At 29.1% G+C, this 18,988-nt stretch overlaps 2 protein-coding genes across 3 annotated transcripts in view; one reads left to right on the plus strand and one right to left on the minus strand.

Moving 5' to 3' along the window:
* The first annotated feature begins 2,398 nt into the window (after positions 1–2,398).
* The window catches only part of Rpn2 (Regulatory particle non-ATPase 2), a 63,552-nt gene continuing 46,962 nt past the window's right edge, over positions 2,399–18,988 (plus strand). Inside the window, exons 1-10 of one of the 2 annotated variants that reach the window (XM_035874267.2) lie at positions 2,399–2,555; positions 2,818–2,935; positions 3,005–3,174; positions 3,259–3,479; positions 3,557–4,015; positions 4,096–4,322; positions 4,419–4,671; positions 4,764–4,952; positions 12,850–13,065; positions 13,404–13,468. In XM_035874267.2, coding sequence (XP_035730160.1) covers positions 2,537–2,555; positions 2,818–2,935; positions 3,005–3,174; positions 3,259–3,479; positions 3,557–4,015; positions 4,096–4,322; positions 4,419–4,671; positions 4,764–4,952; positions 12,850–13,065; positions 13,404–13,468 — 1,937 coding nt within the window. In that variant the 5' untranslated portion in view covers positions 2,399–2,536. The remainder of the gene's footprint in view (positions 2,556–2,817; positions 2,936–3,004; positions 3,175–3,258; positions 3,480–3,556; positions 4,016–4,095; positions 4,323–4,418; positions 4,672–4,763; positions 4,953–12,849; positions 13,066–13,403; positions 13,469–18,988) is intronic. The other variant, XM_035874268.2, reaches the window with a different exon arrangement.
* On the minus strand, positions 8,052–10,256 carry LOC118445189 (phospholipase A1). The gene is made up of 7 exons (XM_035874274.2): positions 10,105–10,256; positions 9,793–9,961; positions 9,345–9,499; positions 9,005–9,253; positions 8,702–8,893; positions 8,479–8,617; positions 8,052–8,382 (listed from the first exon to the last, which is right to left on the minus strand). Exons 1-7 carry the CDS (start codon positions 10,175–10,177, stop codon positions 8,325–8,327), a joined length of 1,035 nt encoding a protein of 344 aa, XP_035730167.1. The 5' UTR covers positions 10,178–10,256; the 3' UTR covers positions 8,052–8,324.

Consider the following 18,988-nt stretch of genomic DNA (forward strand, 5'->3'; position numbering starts at 1 on the left):
TTTTAATCGATTCTCTGATCATACATACATACATATATATATATATATATATATATATATATATATATATATTAGCGTGTATATGGAATTGTATAAAAAATTTGTGGGGAAAAATTGCACAATTGTTACACGCCGAGGATGTTCAGTTGAAGATATTTTATGGATATTTGTGTTTAAATAGACAACAATTTTTTTGTTCATTACTACCATTAACGACATTTTCTTTGTCTTCTTTTTTCTTTTTTTTTTCTTTTTTTTTCTTTTTCTTTTTTTTTTCTTCCTTTTTTTTTTTATAGACACGACTGTATGTATCGATTAAATCTTACAACGCGCGTGTTATTTATTGTTGAAGAAAGAAAAAAAAAAGAAACATGCGCACGACATTTATTTTACGGAAATTTCTCGTATGCGCTGAGAAAGAAGAAAACAAAAACAAAAACAAAATGTTTTATCGATTACGGTCGTTTCTAAAACGCTTCGTGATGTTTTTTCATATGTAAATAATTATTCTCATGTGTATGTATATATATATATATATATATATATATATATATATATATATATATATGTATATATACATATAGATATATTTATTCAATTCAGAGTTCTGCTGTGATGTACGTCCATGTACCTACTTCTATATAAAAAAAGAAAACGAAAAAAAAAACAAATACAATGAAATATATATACATTTAAAATCAAAGATTATTAATCAAAAGTATCTTTTTTTTTTTGGACACTGCCTATTCCTCAAATTTTTTTTGTTATTATTAAAATTTTTCATTCGTTCCTCGCTGACAAAAGGATATATATATATATATATATGATTTCAGTGACAGGTATGAACAAAATATGAAATACAAGTGCAATAGAATTTCTTTTCTTTTTATTTTCAATCAAATTTAAACACATAAAACTAAAGCTCAATTATATAAAATTGTTAAAAAGTTTATTTATTTATTTAACGATCATTAATAAATAAGAATAATAAAGAAATTAGAAATGGTGGGAGTTCCTTTAAAAAAATTACTTTACAATTCTATCTAAATCTATTTATCTATTAGAAATATATTTTTTGTGCAATATACAAAATGTATGTAAGTACTTTTAATTCTATTTAATTCGAATTGGAAAGAAACGATATTGAAAACGTATTAAAATATTCAGTCATTCGTTTGACAATAATATATATTATACGATATAGATTTAGATTTTGATAGATCGCAAATAATATCGATCTAGATCTCATCAAGTCGAAATTGCCGCATGTGGTGATCCACATGAGTGGACTTGATTATTTTATATTACTTTATATTACTATTATCATTATTAAAAAATAAAAATGAAATCAAAATGACAGGATGATTGTCGTTCCACGAGTATTCTGGTATCAAACGTTAAAATTTTAAACATTTGCATTTTTTAAACTGTATTTTATATAAATATATCGCTTGCGCGTATAAACATAAGCCTTTCGTTCATTTTAAGTTTATTATTTTAGATCGATGAAAGTCACGTGATATTAAGTCACGTGATTATATTGAAAGACGAACAACCAATCAGAATGGAGCTATCTTGATCCTGTCTTCATTTACGCGGCAGAAGGCGAACGTAATGGATCTCACGTAAGTGGTCTTTGGATATTTCAAATTTTCAATACTTTTCTCCTTTATTTCATGAATTTCGTTTTAACGAATTATATAATGAATTATAGTAGAAAACTTATGACATGTAATAAGAACTTGATTTCTATAATATTTATCGATTATCGATGTTTATTCTATCGTATCCTTCATAACCACGAAACACATCAACATACTATATATATATATATCATTCGATTTTTATTACATTTCTATTTATCTATAATAAATTTATATTATACGTAAATAACCGATTGTTTATACGAAAAATATGAAAAAATTGTGTATCTCCATAAGCAGGAATCATCCGTATGATGAGACTTGGACAATTGATATTTACGACGTAACATGTAACGATGTAATTGTAATAAAAAGCAATATACCATTGTGCTATTGGCTACATTTTCGATTCGTTGTTAATTAATTAATTACGTAGTATGGAATATCAAAATTTACTTCGTACAATCATAAGTATTAGTAAATATTCGTATAGCTTAATCATCAGCGGGCATCGACAACAGCGACATTGGATCTAAGCATCGTCAACGGAGGCGCTGATAAAACTTTTTTCATCGTGGGATATTGGAATTTTTATTTTTTAACATTATATATATATATAAAATACATAATCATAAGTTAGATAAGGATTATATTTAATTCCTATAAAAATTGCGTTTAATTAATGTATTTTGTGAGGTTAGATTTATACGTATAGATTAGAATTTTCAAAGTGTATCTATCGTTATAGATTTATATATTTCATGTTGGCAATACTGACGAAGGTGCCGTAGCCTCAATTCAGTTGAATTTTAGCTGATAAGATCTGCGTCGGATTTCAGCAAATTTTCTCTTTGAGATTTCTTTAGAAAAAGTTATATCAAGTGAAAATCAAGATGAACATCACGTCTGCAGGTAATATTTTACTTTAGATACGTATAAATTATTGCAACGCGTATTGGATATATTATAAATGATTTTCTTTGTCATACTTTGACGACAGTCACTAGTGCATATATAATGATTTGCAAATCCTGTGTTCCCTAACCTAAAAATCTATGATATTCTTGTCAATATTTGATATCATTTATATATCATTATGGTTGATTGATATGAGAATAAAGTTATAATAATTGAAGCATAATTTGATTCTTATCATTTTACTGTATTTTCACAGCTGGTATTATATCTCTGCTCGAGGAGCCAATGCCGGAATTAAAGGTGTTTGCTTTAAAGAAACTCGACATGATTGTAGATGAATTCTGGCCTGAAATTTCTGAAGCGATTGAGAAGATGTACGTGAAATATTTATATATAATTTATATGAAATAATGGAAGTAAATAAGATATGTTTAATATTTTAGTGAAATTCTACACGAGGATAAATCGTTTAACCAACACGAATTGGCTGCTTTAGTAGCCAGTAAAGTTTATTATCATTTAGGAAGTTTTGAAGATTCTCTTACCTATGCTCTTGGAGCAGGTGAACTGTTTGACGTGAATGCTCGTAATGAATACGTCGATACTACCATAGGTATTATATAAATCTTTTTTTTTTTTTAATATGAATGAGACACTTTCCTTTGTATTTTCAATATCATTAGTATCCTTCTTATAGCAAAATGCATTGATTATTATACTCAACAACGTGTATTGGAAGCTGAGGGAAAATTACCACCTGGTAGTAAGGGAATAGATCCAAGACTTGAAGGAATTGTGAATAGAATGTTTCATCGTTGTTTAGAAGACAATCAATATCGTCAGGCACTTGGTCTTGCTCTTGAAACACGCAGAATGGATGTTTTTGAAGCTGCCATTATGCAATCTGTAAGATACAAAGTAAATATTTTGTATTATCAATTTTGCACTAAAGTTTTGTATAATTAACTTCCCTTTTTTTTCTCTTTTAATTCTAGGATGACGTAAGTGGTATGCTGTCATATGCATTCCAAGTTGTTATGAGTCTTATACAAAATAGAGGCTTCCGTAATACCGTACTTCGATGTTTAGTAAACCTTTATCGTAATTTGGGAACGCCTGACTATGTGAATATGTGTCAGTGCTTAATATTTCTTGACGATCCATTAGCTGTTGCAGAACTTTTAGATAAACTTAGCAAAGGTTCCCAAGATTGTGTCTTGATGGCCTATCAAATCGCTTTTGATTTATACGAATCAGCGACGCAACAGTTTCTTGGTCGTGTTTTGCAAGCATTGCGAGCCACTGCTCCGATACCGGGAGCACTTATGGTAAAACCAATTATTAAACCTGCAGCAAAACCAATTGCTGAGACTAGTTCAAATTCTGCAAGTATGGAGACTGAAAGTAGTACACCGGCACCAGAGGAAAAGGCACAACGTAGTATCGAAAGCTTAGTACGTGTATATTAGCCGTATCTTAAAATTCTGTTTATCATTCTTTTTTTTTTTTTCTTTTATTGATTATTCGTTTTTAGAGTCCTGAAGAAAAGGAACAACAAGAACGAGTTGATGCTTTATCAAGTATTTTGGGTGGAGAAATATCCATTGATTTACATTTACAATTTTTAATTCGTAGTAATCATACAGATATGTTGATATTAAAAAATACAAAGGATGCTATACGCGTATCCATTTGTCACACTGCCACCGTAATAGCAAATGCATTCATGCATTCTGGAACTACTAGTGATCAATTTTTACGGTACGACGATAGTAAATATTTTCAAATCCATGTTATTATGTACATTGTTTTTGTTTCTGTATGGATATATAAGATGATATCGATTTAATTCTTTAGAGATAATTTGGAGTGGTTAGCTCGTGCTACAAACTGGGCAAAATTAACAGCAACAGCTTCTTTAGGAGTAATTCACAGAGGTCATGAGCAAGAAGCATTAGCGTTAATGCAATCTTATTTACCACGTGACACAGGAGCTGGTGCTGGTTATTCAGAGGGTGGTGGTCTCTATGCACTTGGATTAATCCATGCGAATCATGGTGCTGCCATAACAGATTATCTATTAGGTCAACTTAAAGATGCACAAAATGAGGTATAATATCTTGTCCCTTTTTATCTTCTTTTTCATTTTTCTTTTTCCACATGTTTGTTCTACAAAAAACATTTTGTACCACAATATTTTAGATGGTACGTCATGGTGGTTGCTTGGGACTTGGATTAGCAGCCATGGGTTCTCATCGTCAGGACGTATACGAACAATTGAAATTTAATTTATATCAAGACGATGCAGTTACGGGCGAAGCAGCAGGAATTGCAATGGGAATGGTCATGTTGGGTTCTAAATCTACGCAAGCCATCGAAGACATGGTCGCGGTAAGTGTTTTCTTTATATTTCGTAACTTTAAATAATACGGAAAAATTAAAATTACATTCGTATATCAATGAGTTGTGTTTAATATAAAAAAAAAAAAAAAAATATAAATAAATATTTACGATAGTTGTGACAAAATAAAAAAAATTATCACGTTAATTACCCTAAAACGTAAGGAAATTCGTTGGCAGTATATCAGATCCCTTTATAAAATTATAAAATTATAAAATTATAAAAAATAATTAATAAAATTTAATTGTTTTCCTTAATAAAGGAAAAAACAAAAGGATTTAAAATAGATTTGGAAATTTATTTTCCGTGAAAATCAACTCTAATCGTAGTTATATCTCTCAATTATTTTTCAATATTCGTATAAATTACTTGTACATAATCCGAAGATTCGACAAGTCGTCCAATTTTAAAATATAACCATCGATAGGATTGTTTTCTGAAACAATAGAATTCAATTTTTTATCAATTAATTAATACCGGATTAATTGGCAAAAGTTGATTGGTAATTTTTATATGAAAATTAAAGAAAAATTTTATTCACTATTTTTATTGACTATCATTGTATTAAAGTTGCGTAAAAGTGACATATATATGTGTATATCATCAATTAAAAGTTCGAATTATTATTTTTTTTTCTTTTTTTTTTTTTTTTTTACGGTGATACGAACGTGCTAATAAAATAATAAATGGTAAACCTATTGTGTAATCTCCAATGCGTCGGAGTACATTTTCGTTTTCGTTTTTATTTTCGACAACACAAATTGTTCCTTTTATACTCTTAGACTCATTCTACAGATTATCAACTAATATACTACAATGCTCGATAATAGGACATTTTTATCAAGGAATTTGTTATTCCACGTGCGTTAATATGAAAGAGAATATTAACCTAAACAAGATATTTATCATGAGATCCTATTTGCAATCAACAATGTAAAAGAGAAAATCTTTTTTTTTTTTATTTTATTCAATTTTAATTTTAATTTTAATTTCTTGCTCACTAGATTGAATCGTTTTGTTGTTAATCGATTTAATTAGAGTCGATATATCTGTATAAAATCGTAAAGTATTCACTTTTGTTGCAGTATACATATAAAGAAAAAGAGAAACAAAAAAATTGATAAGAACGATATTACTAGAGTATTTCACAAATGAAGATAATTTCCTTTTTAATCATTTTTGAATCAGTTTTGATTTGTAAAGATCGGGATTTTTTTTTTTTTTTTTTCTTTATCTGGATTATTTATCTTGCCTCTATTAGGTAATGGATATTAAGTTTTACAATATTACGTTTCTTACATTTGTCCGAAACTAATTACATCATAAGTTAACGCTGGCGATTAATGGAATCACAGAGAGGAAACTTGTACGGTATAATTGATAGCATTCATAATGGAAATGCCGACTATGCAAATATCGTAGATGATTTTTCCGAAGTGAAAATTTCCTGAATCATTTTATGATTTCACGGATTGCATAAGGTATAAAAAAAAATTTATTCAGAAATTATTTACGATGATATTAAATGATCTCACGAGACAAACAATTTTTTTCCTTTTCCTTTTTCCTTTTCTTTTTTTTTTTTTTTTTTTTTTTTTTTTTTAACAATGTCAACATCTCGTTACACGTATTTAAAAGTGAAAATTTTTCCGAGTACATTTGCTCTTGCGTAATATATATAGAAATTATTATTTATGTTATATCTTTCGGAAAATTTTAAACGGTATATTTAACTTTTATAACGAATAACATACATGCATAAGCGTGCTCACACTTATCCGTCGAGATTCAACTTTTAAATGATTAATGTCAACATCTTATGACATATACGAGTTATATAACAGTTGATCGTAAGTTAGATAGAATTTAATCCTTTGAACTCGTGAAGTGACCCTTTATCATTATTTGGTAAATCGTTCGTACGGCGATATTTATTTGCATTTGATTTCATTGAAACTCGAAACATTTTACAATATATAATCTTTCGAACTATAAAATGATACACTTTCATACAGCTGTAAGATTTTTCTTATTTCAAATTAATCTAAGATCATAAATCGAATTGCGTTAATTATTAAATTTAAATATCATTCATTATTTATTAATCGACCAATTAAAGTATTAGAGTTTATATGTTAACAGACTTAAATACGTCCTATATTTGTAATATCGTATTCTATTAAAGGAACATATATATTGATAAGATAATGGTCATGGAGATTATTGATAAGACTTGACCTTCCGGTATCAACAAGAATACCGTTAGATCTTTATGCAATGTTGTTGGAGAAAATTCTTGATGCTCAGGAACATTATATTTTTTACAAATAGATATTATACAAATTGTATCTTGGCGGAAGAATTACAAAAATTAAAAATGTCATTTGACTGGGACATTCTTAATGAATAGGAAGAATTTGCGAAATCTTAAAAAGAAAAAAAAAAAATTATAACAAATCTACAGTAACATATAGAAAAAACAATTCATTAATTTTAGCATAGGAAGACAAAAAAGATTGTGACATGTTTAAGCAATTTAAACAATTGGGATAATACAGGATTGACTCTTGTAAAAAGAATTTTATGAGATGGTGAAGTTAATGTGAGAAAAAAATCAAAAAAAAAATCTACATAATATATATATGGGTTGCGTTGATCGTGGCAAGATCACTATGTCTCAAAGCATACTGTTTCTTAAGGAAATCCTTGAAATGATGTTTAATCAATTCTGATATGTACTGTATATAAAACAGTAGAAAAAGAAAAGAGAAAAAAAAAGGCAGAGAGAAATGTACGATCGCTTAATTATCTGCGATATATGAAAATTTTAATTGAACGATCAAGTGGCAAGATATATTTGCCAGACTCATGACCAAACTTCCACTTTAATCTCTTACTTCGAAAGATATCCATTTGAATGAGAAAACTATATATCTTTCTAACTGGAAAGAGAAAGATCTACTCTTGATGAAATGATGATAAGCAAAAGACATAAGACAACATATTATCTTTAATACGTGCCCCGACAAGAGAGCACGCATATTGATAATTGACTTTATAAAATATCATACTGAACAACATTACAGAGATTAATATTCAAGAAATTTATTTCATTATAGATGTAAAGATACATAAAAATATTTAAGTATAAAAGTTTTATAGATTAATTTATATATTTAATCATTTTTATATTAGAGGATAAACAATTACGTCAAACATGTCGTAAAATGTCTCGAGTCAAAAAGAGCATCGAGTGGAAATGATTAAAAAGAAAGAAATAACGCTAATATTAGAATATATAAAAGATATTTACAATAATTTTGATAAAATAAAAAAAAAAAAAAAAAAGAATATCACATTAATTATCCTAAAGCATAAGGAGGTTCGCTAGCAGTAGCCAATGTATAAGATCCTTGGGCGCTATATAAAATTATAAAAAGTAATTAATTTCTAAATTAAGAAACATAAAATATTATATATATATATATACATATATATAAGATTATGATGATTTACTTGTGATCGAGAGAAGATCCACCCATGTATACGTTAGGACACGAGGATCGTGTGCATGTAACAGGAGTAACTCGAAAACCATGAGGATTTTCAATGGATTCCGAAAAATATATGTATGATCTTGCATGAGAGCATTTTCCTAAAAAAAAAAAAAGTTAAAAAACAGGATAGTTTAGATTTAAAGATAGATTTAAAATTAACATGAAGAATAGATTAAAAATACCTATTATATCCCAGACACCGCATCCCGGTTGTGTATTTCCACCGTTCATGTGAAAATCAGCTGTACCGTAATTACCTTTCAAGCCTAATCTGCCAGAACTCGTGTGAATTACTTGTACGTAATCCGCATGAGTTTTATCGATTCTATTATTAGGATTAGCATTGGTATAACCTGGTCCAGCGGGATCAAGACCTGACAGGAAAATCATTATCGAATAATATTTTAAACAATACGATTTAATTTATATATATACATATATATATATATGTATGTATGTATGTATGTATGTATATTTTAACGTACCGACGACATCTGCAATGCTATCGGAAATATTGTTTGCTGCAAGTGACATGAGATGACTACCCAAAGAATGACCAACCATTAACGTGTTCTTTGGATTTAAATCGGCAACAGCTTGCATATAATTTATAAATTTAGCGACGTATAAAGCAACATTAGGTATACATGCTCTTACTTTACTATAAAGTATATCACTAGCAATATTTTCCCAATCGATTACGATTACATTGTAATCACCAACTGTTAGATAGGCTACAAACATAAAATCGAAATTAGTCTATGAAGATCTAATTAAAAAAGAAGAAGAAGAAGAAAAGAAAAAAATTCATTTAGATTTATATACCATCGCGAACTCTAACGCATGAATCACTTTTGTGAGATCCTCTCCAGCCGTGTGTAATGATTTTCGTAGGATTACTCGCATTCCACGTACAATCAGGATTCTGAAGATTCGGCAAGTCGTCCAATTTTAAAATGTAACCATCGATAGGATTTTGTCTAAAACAATAGAATTAAATTTTGTGATAAACGTTCCATTGAATTACAATTACGATTGATTAATATCGAATTGATGCGAAAATTCGTTCTAATTTTTATAGAAAAATTAATGAAAACTTTTATTCATTAAAAATAAGAAATAATAAAAATAATGAATAAAAGTTTTCTTCAATTTTTCTATTAAAAGTAGGACGAACTTTTGCATCAATCTAATATCAATATATCTTGATAATAATTTCAATTGATTTATTAACACATACATATATGTGTATATATATATTGTATATACTAACCGCGTATAAAGAATGAATTTCACCCCAGATAAATTAGCTTTCAAAAATGTAATATCCTCGTTGGTTAAGTCATAGTCCTCCACAGAAATTACATGAGTGGTCCCAGTATCATCAGAAAAGTAAAATATATCTTCGGCTTTGGCAAGGTTCAGTGATAGAACACAAAAAACTGTAATTAAAAGTGACATATGTATGTATATATCATTAATTAAATGTTCGAATTAGTTTACTCCTTATTTATTTTTTTGTTTTATTTTATATTTTGTTTTGTTTTGTTTTTTTGCTTTTTTTTTCTGTTAAGATGATACGAACGTGCTAAGAAAATAAACGGAGAACCCATCGTAATGTCCGATGCGTCAGAGTACGTCTTCGTTCTCGTTTTCATTCTCGACAACACAAATCATTCCTTTTATACTCTCAGACTCGCTCTACAGATTATCTACTAATATACCACAATGCTCGATAATGCGATATTTTTATCAAAGAATTTAATATTCCACGTGTGTTAATATGAAAGAGAAATAGTATCAACATAAGTGAGATGTTTATCATAAGATCATTTTCGTAATCGATAATGTAAAAGAAAAAAAAATTTTTTTTTGTATTTTATTCAATTTTTTGCACACTAGATTGCATTGTTTTGCTGTTAATCGATTTAATTAGAATCGATATATCTATATAAAATCGAAAAGTATTTCACTTTTGTTGCAAAGAAAAAGAGAAAAAGAATTGATAAGAACGATATTACTAGAGTACTACACAAATGAAGATAATTTCCTTTTTAATCATTATCGAATCGATCGAGATTTTTATTCTTTTTTTTTTTTTTTTTTTCTGAATTATTTATCTTGCCTCTATTAGTTAATGGATATTAATTTTTACAATATTACGTTTCTTACATTTGTCCGAAATTAATTACATCACAAGTATCGCGATTAATGTAATCGTAGAGAGGAAACTTGTACGGAATAATTGATAACATTCATAATGGAAATGCCGATTATGCAAATATCGTAGATGATTTTTCCAAAGTGAAAATTTCCTGAATCATTTTATGATTCCACGGATTGCATAAGGGATAAAAAAAATTTATTCAGAAATTATTCACGAAGGTATTAGAAGGTCTCACAAGACATACATTTCTTTTTCCTTTTCTTTTTTTTTTTTTTCTTTTCTTTTTTTATTTTCTATTTTATTTATTTTTTATTTTTTTTCTTAAATGAACGATCGTCAAGATCTCATTACGCATATTTTTAAAAGCGAAAATTTTTGCAAGTGCATTTGCTCTTGCGTATATATATATAGAAAATATGATTTATCTTAGATCTTTCGGAAAATTTAAAACGGTATATTTAACTTTTACAACGAATAACATCTACACAAATATATATACATAGAAACGAGAGCATACGATTATTCGTCGAGAGACTTTTAAATGATTAAGGTCAACATCTTATGATATATTCGAGTGCATAGTTTATTCTCAGTTAAATAAAATTTAATTCGATCTGTCAGAAATAGAGAGAGCCGAAAGATAAAGTAGAGATTGATGTAAACAAAAAAAAAAAAAAAAAAAAAAAACAAAAAAAAGAAAAAAACAAAAAAACAAAAAAAAATACAAAAGGAAATAGGAAAAGAAAAATGGACTTAATTTTCTAGTTTTACAAGAGCGCACAACGATTGCCGACATCATTTTTCTGTCGCTAGTGTAGAACAATTAAATTTCACCCAACGGTAATTCATTCACGACAATGAATCTTCTTTTTTATTTTTTCTTTTCTTTTTTTTTTTTTTCTTTTTTCTTTTTTCTTTCTCTAGCAAAGCAAATTCGTCCGCATTAAAAAGAGCATTATGCACTTGCACTCGCACGCGCAAGAGAAAGAGAGATAATTCTTTTTGCTTACATAATTTTTCCTGCGATATTTGATTAGAAACAACTTTAGCTCCGAGCTATTTACGAACTTACAAATCGACTTATCTCTTTCCTTATCTTTTCTTTTCTTTCCTTCTTTTTTTTTTTTTTTTTTTTCTTTTTTCTTTTTTCAATTCGACAAGGTGAACATGTAACGTTACAAGATAAATCGATCTCGACAGTAGTTATCTAGGAAATCTAAAAAAGAAAAAAAAGAGAGAGAGAGAGAGAGAGAGAGAGAGAGAAAAGAAGGAAAAAAAAATAGCATAGAACTCCTCGTATTCCTAGCGCAACGATGATCAGGATCGAGATTCGTTCGAGATTTTTCTTTGATTATTCCCTCGTTTTCTTTTTCTTCTTCTTCTTTTTCTTCGTTTTCTTATTTTTCCTTTTCTTTTTTCTTTTTTTCCAACGACCAATGACAGAACACAATACGAAAGTCCTACTTAATATCGAGAAAATTCGTTCCTTCGAAGAAGACATCACATTAAAATTTACAACCATCATTAAATTTCCAAGAAAGTATCGAACGGCAGGTACGAAAAAGAACATGATATACGTTTTCCAATGTGTCGTACGTATATATTTATCATAATAAAAGCGATATAATGTGCCTCCGATATAACGGAATATGTTGTAAGAAATGTCTCCGATATTTTCTTATTCATGATAAAATGCGGTTCTACCGCGTTACAAAGATATATATCTTTTTCTCTTTGCTTTTTTTTTTTTGCTTCTTTTTTTTTTTTTTTGTTCTTTTTTTCTTCTTTTTTTTCTTTTTTTTTTTTTCTTTTACCTCAAAGATTTGATCCACCATACGTATCCTTTTTCTATTTACTTTTGTAATTTTGATCAAACAGATAAAAAGGACAAATAATTGTAGAAAATCTTTGGACGAAGAGAGAGAAGGAAATCAAAAAAAGAAAAAGAAAATTGAAAAAAGAAATTAGGCAAAAAAACGCGCTCATTTCAATGAAACAATTACGTTTGTCGAAAAGACATATAAAATTCATATATATATATATTTCTTTTTTTCTTTTTTTCTTTCTTTTTTTTTTTTTTTTTTTTGTACAAATTAATTCGAGTTGTTTTTATTTGCAACATATATATATATATATATATATTTTTTTTTTTTATTTTTCCAGTACGCTCAAGAAACGCAACATGAGAAAATCCTACGTGGCTTGGCAGTCGGTATTGCATTTACTATGTATGGACGTCTCGAGGAAGCTGATCCTCTCGTTTCATCCCTTTGCGCCGATAAGGATCCGATTTTACGAAGAAGCGGCATGTACACGTTAGCTATGGCTTATTGTGGTACTGGGAACAATCAAGCCATACGAAAATTACTACACGTTGCCGTAAGTAATTCTATTAAAATAAAGGGATAAAAGAGAGAAAGGAAAAAAAGGAAAAAAGAAAAGAAAAAAAAAAAGAAGAGGGGAGGGTAAGAAAAGAAAATGGGGAGTAGGAGAATGAGAAAGAAAAGAGGTTGGGGTGAGAAAAAAAAAAGAAAATAGGGAAAAAAAAGAAAAGAAAAAGATAGAGAGAAAGAAAGAAAGAAAATAAGAAAAGACCATAGATAGAGAATTCGAATTTCATACATTTTTCATCCTTGACCCGATATTGAATTTCACATATCGATATCACCGTCATTGCATTTTATGGATCGGCATACTTACACGAACACTTTTATCAGGTTTCTGACGTAAATGACGATGTCCGGCGCGCAGCAGTAACCGGCTTGGGATTCCTCTTGTTCAGGTGAGTACCCGAATAGAATACTATGGTTTTTTATCAAGAGTATGTATATATATATACATGAGCCTCAAGAAAACGAATTCTTGACTCTTTCGGTTTAAATCGGATCGTGACAGGTGATCGTGCGGGAATTTCATCTTTATCGAGGGAGGTTGAAGTAGGGGGATGGGGAGAGGAATACTTCAATATTGTCGGCAAAAGTTATCTTTTAAGTTGACACATTTTCAAAAATTAATCATGTAAATTAAGAATATATATATATATATATATATTTTTTTTTGTATATATATATTTTTTGTATATATGTATATATATATGTATTTTTGATAAAATACATATATATATGTATTTTATCAAAAAATTTTTCGATATATCTTATTTATAAAAGATATTAAATTTTAGTTTAATTAAATCCGATTAGTTCAATTTTATGTAACAAACGTTTTTATTGGATAGGTAAAAAAAAGATTCTAATCTCATTGATTAATCAATGATAATTGTAATGTCTGAAAGACTTGACACTCGACAGAGAACTCGATTGTATCGATGAATGGTTTGCCTTTTTTTGTTTTTATATTGTCTTTTTTCTTTTTTTTTTTTTTTTTTTTTTTTTATATATCCTTTTTTAATCTTTTCGTATCGAAAACATCAACAAGATCATTTCCTAACATTTTTAATTAGATTAATCTGCACCTGTATACACCTGTTCGCGGCTTTCCTATTGTCCTTATCATCTCTTTTGTGCGATTTATTGAATTGGGATTTTAAACGATATATATATATATATATATATATTTATCACTACGATGTGATAGGTGGCAAACTGTGGTTACTCTTAAATGGATAAGTAGTAATCAATCTGTGCATAAGCCAGGCTTTACCATTATCACGTCGAGCTTCTATAAATGTTCATTAATTGATTGCGTATTCGAGTAAAACCATTAGCCTAGCTGTATGTTACGATAATATAGATGGATTATTATATATGACTCACGCGTTCATGAGTTTTCGTTATTTCCATTAAAGTGCAATTAGATGAGAATATTCTGTAAGATTATTACTTTTCTTTTTTTTTTTCTTTTTTGTGTGTGTGTGTGTGTGTTTTTTTTTTGTAAGGCAGATGATCGATTACTTTTTCGTTTATTTTTATATGTTTATTTATTTATTTTTTTTCTTTTCTTTTTGATTTCTTTTTTATCATCATCATCATCACCTCTTCTATTCTATTTTATTTTATTTCTCTTATCTCATTTCTTTTCTTTTCCTTTTCCGTCTCTTTTTTTTTATTTTTTTTTTTTTTTCTTCGTGCATGTTACAATATTGACATTGTACATGACTCATGACGTTTACGCGTTTCCGTAATTCCCCTGAGAATGCAATTAATATTCTGTTAGATAAATTATTTCTTAAAAGAAAAATGATCGATTTCGTTTTTCTTTTTTTTTTTTTTACTACTTTTTTTTCTTTTTTTTTTTTTTTATTCTTTCTCATTTTATTTTATTTCTCATTTCTTTTCCCTTTTCCCTTTTTACTTCTTTTCTTCTTCTTCTTCTTCTTGTACTTTAACAAACATTCTCTATCAATTTCTTTTCTTTTCTTTTTTTTTCTTTTTTCTTCTCTCGAATTAATTTATGATACGTGAATGTGAGAAACAATGAAGAAAATAAAATTTATTCATGGATTTATCATTGTCTTGATCGCATTTCGTTTCGATAATGTGCGTGCGTATGTGTACATATATTTTTTATGTTATTTGACGTTTACGTTCCAACGTTATGTTACGTCCTCGTTACCGTAACCTTTGGAAAGCATAGGAAAGAATGCGTGTCCTCTTCGACTGTGTACTATATCACAGTGAATTATTTACGATCACTCGTCGTCGTCGTCGTCGTCGTCATTGTCGTCGTCGTTGTCCTTCTCATCATCGTCTTCGTCGTCCTCGTCGTCGTTTCTCTTCGTTGAAAGATTAAATTAAATCCTGATGATTAATCTGTAAGAAAGAAAGAGAGAGACAGAAAGAGAAAGATAAGAAAGACTCGATAAGAAAGAGTTCCATCGGAAATTTTATCGCTAGTTTATTTCGCTTAACGTAATGACGATATTTTTTTTCATTCTTTATCTACCTTTCTCCCTTTTCAATTCCTTTTCTCTCTCTCTTTTTCCCTTTCGTTTCTTCTCCTTTTTCTTTTTCTTTTTTTTTTTTTTTTCTTTTCTGTTTCTTTCTCTCCTCCCCTACGTCCGACCAGTAAGTCTTCATTTTCCTCAGTCGTCTCACGGTTAATCAAAAAGTCGGTCAACGAGAGGAATCCCGCTAAAAGAATAAATATTGCGATAAAACAAAGTGAATCTCTGGAAGAAGGAGATAGAGTATGAGAAAATGTCTTTGTTACACTTATGCATGTAAAAAGTGTAATATGAATAAATGTAATTATGAGTAATATGAATATATATATATATATAATTCATTTTTTCTTTTTTTTATTCTTTCTTTATCAGTTTATCTCGCGACGTCGATATCAATCAAGTGTACTTATAAAGAATACGTTTTATTATTGTTATTATTATTATTATTATTATTATTATTTTTTTTTTTTTTATATATATATTGTTTTTGTTTTCATTCTTGTTTCCTTGTTTCTTTGTTCTTTTTTTCTCTCTTATTTATTTATTTTTTTATCTCTCTCTTATTTTATTATCTTTTTCTTTTTCGCAAAAATATTTCTTGTACGATCGACTTTATGGAATTCATTGTTGCAAATAATTATCTGAACGAAAGTTTTTAATTACATACTTATAGAAGAGAATGTGTTACTTAATCGTAAAAATCTAGGAAAAATAAATGATGAAACTTATCGTCTTAACGATAGACATTCTTATCGTGATTGTTTGCCGTTGATTGTTCATTCGTTAGTTCATTTTTTTTTTTTTTTTTTTTATTTAATTTCAATAACAATTTTTTATTTAATTTCATATATCGTTTTTTCTAGTGCAGTGCACAAAATTAAATACAAAAATTAAATAGGACGAGGCCCTATGAGATTTCTTCGAAAAATTAATAATAATAGTAAAGAAAAAAAAAAACCCCCCTTAAAAAGAAAACATTGTAGTAGAAGATTGTAGAAAAAAGAAGTGACAGAGAGAGTGTGTGAGAGAGAGAGAGAGAGAGAGAGAGAGAGAGAGAGAGAGAGAAAAGAGAAAAAAAACGGTAGAAGAGGAGAAAAGATAGCGTTCGTTTTTTTATGCGGATCTCGCGAGATTGATACACGAACCACTTTTCCGCTCTCTCTTTCTCTCTCTCTCTCTCTCTCTCTCTCTCTCTCTCTCTCTACTTTTCCGAATGAATTCTCGATCGAACGAGAAAGATCGATAAACGAACGACCAGCGTGGAAGGTCTTAATTGAAATACTTGTTCGATTTCGTGCGATCCCCGAAGAATGAAACGTCACAGACGAATAAATTGCTAGATCTTTTTGGCTGATTGTACGAAACGAAGAAAAAAAAAAAAAGAAGAAAAAAAAAAAAGAAAAAGAAAAGAAAGGAAAAGAAAACAAACAAAAAAACTGTAGATCGTTAATAGTCATTACGTTATTAAAAGAGAAACGGGCGTGAGTTATCGAAAATGTTATTTACTATTCTTAATAGACATCGTATTTACTTTTCATACGAACCATCTCTTAATTCTCTAAAAAAAAAAAAAAGAAGAAAAAGAAAAAAAAATATATCTCGGACTACGACACATTTAACGCATTTAATATTATCATTTTACAAATACGTTTGATCGCGTTTAAAATATTGACATTAATATATTGTATTATATTTATATTAAAGAAAAGTTAGTACCGAAACAAGTTGGATTTCCGTGTATCGGGGATTAACCGCAAGATACGTAAGCGCGCGAGGCCGGGACGTGAATCAAAACGAATATAGGCCACGTAACGTTCGCTAAGCTCGGTTTTAATCAATGCTTTAATCGGGGTCTAAATGTAAATTAATTTCGTGACGGACGACACAGAACTTCCATCGAGCAAATTAGAGAGCGAGTATGAGCCGTGACAAGACTATCCGATAAATTTCTCTAATCAAAAAATATAAGAGAGAGAGAGAGAGAGAGAGAGAGAACAGAGAACAGAGAGAAAAAAAAAAAGAAAAGAAAGGGGAAAAAAAGAAATAATGCATTTATGATAATCGATGCAGAATGTTCGTGACGTACGACTAAACACTTCATCGTTTATTTTGTCGAAACGAAAATTATCGAAATAATATCCTGGAGTTAACGTAAAATAAATGTGTGATTGTAAACCCGTGAAAAGTTGAAAAATAAGAAAGAGGGAGAGAGAGAGAGAGAGAGAGAGAGAAAGGAGGATATAGAAAAAGGGAAAACCCTTGGAAAATACCTATTACACGTTCAGATTGGATTCGATTAACTCTAATGATAAGTCTCACGCAGGTTTAAGTTTCCTCTCGAATAAGTCGTAGGGAACGATCAACGGGACCGTAGTTTTGGTCTGTGTGGATAGTTGGATAATATCCTTAAGATGACGTTATTACCGAACTTTCATCTCGGGTACTTGCTTTTCCGCTTGTTAGCGCGTAATGCATTACCCCACAAGCACTCCTCACCGTTGACTTTGGAGACGCGCTCGTTTCACAAAAGTACTCAACCCATAATCACCCTCTAAATACTTCTCCGTTTTCTTACGATCCGCTTTATCGATTTACAAAAAAAAAAAAAAAAAAAAAAAAAAAAAAAAAAAAAAAAAAAAAAAAAGAAAAGAAAAAAAAAGCTAACAAACAAAAATATCCAAATCTGTACTATTAAATTATAAAAGTCATAACAATTAAAGAATATATGATTAAGTAATTAATGAGATAAAGATTAATTTTAATTACGTTATATCTTTCAAAGGTTCATTAACTTTCGTTGAAATTATCACGCGCCTATATCAACGATAAATACTCTCTTACGGATAAACCGTTATTATTAAACTCCTAATCGTTTTAACCGAGCTCCGTTGTCTTGTCGCAAAGTGACGTATCTCCTTCCTTCTACGTCTCGACAAAGGAGGAACTCTACGTTCCGTTGTTAAACATACATACATACATGCATACATACATACATATATATATATATATACATATATACGTACATATATATACATACTAGAAATCACGATAATGCTGCTTGACGCAGGTACGTTAGTTTATAGAGGTTGGCATATCGCAGGGATATCGTGTCGCGTGTCAGCCGATGCGGTGCGGTGCGTATCCTCTATGTTGCCGCGAAGAAACCATAACTAGATTTTATCGTTATTCCGCTTGTTTTCTTTCTAAAATTGTAAAAAAAAAAAGAAAAAAAAAAAAAAGAAAAAGAAAAAATATCGATAAAAATGTTTCTATCATCGAGGTTACCATTAGAAATGTATACCATTTGAAGAACATTTTGATATTAGCACGATCGTCGTTTATATGGAAATGGTTATTTCGTTTATTTTTTTCTCGTCTCTTCTCTCTCTCTCTCTCTTT

This window comes from Vespa mandarinia, chromosome 3 (genome assembly GCF_050613455.1).
Source record: "Vespa mandarinia isolate Hongniang chromosome 3, ASM5061345v1, whole genome shotgun sequence".
NCBI lineage: Eukaryota > Metazoa > Arthropoda > Insecta > Hymenoptera > Vespidae > Vespa > Vespa mandarinia.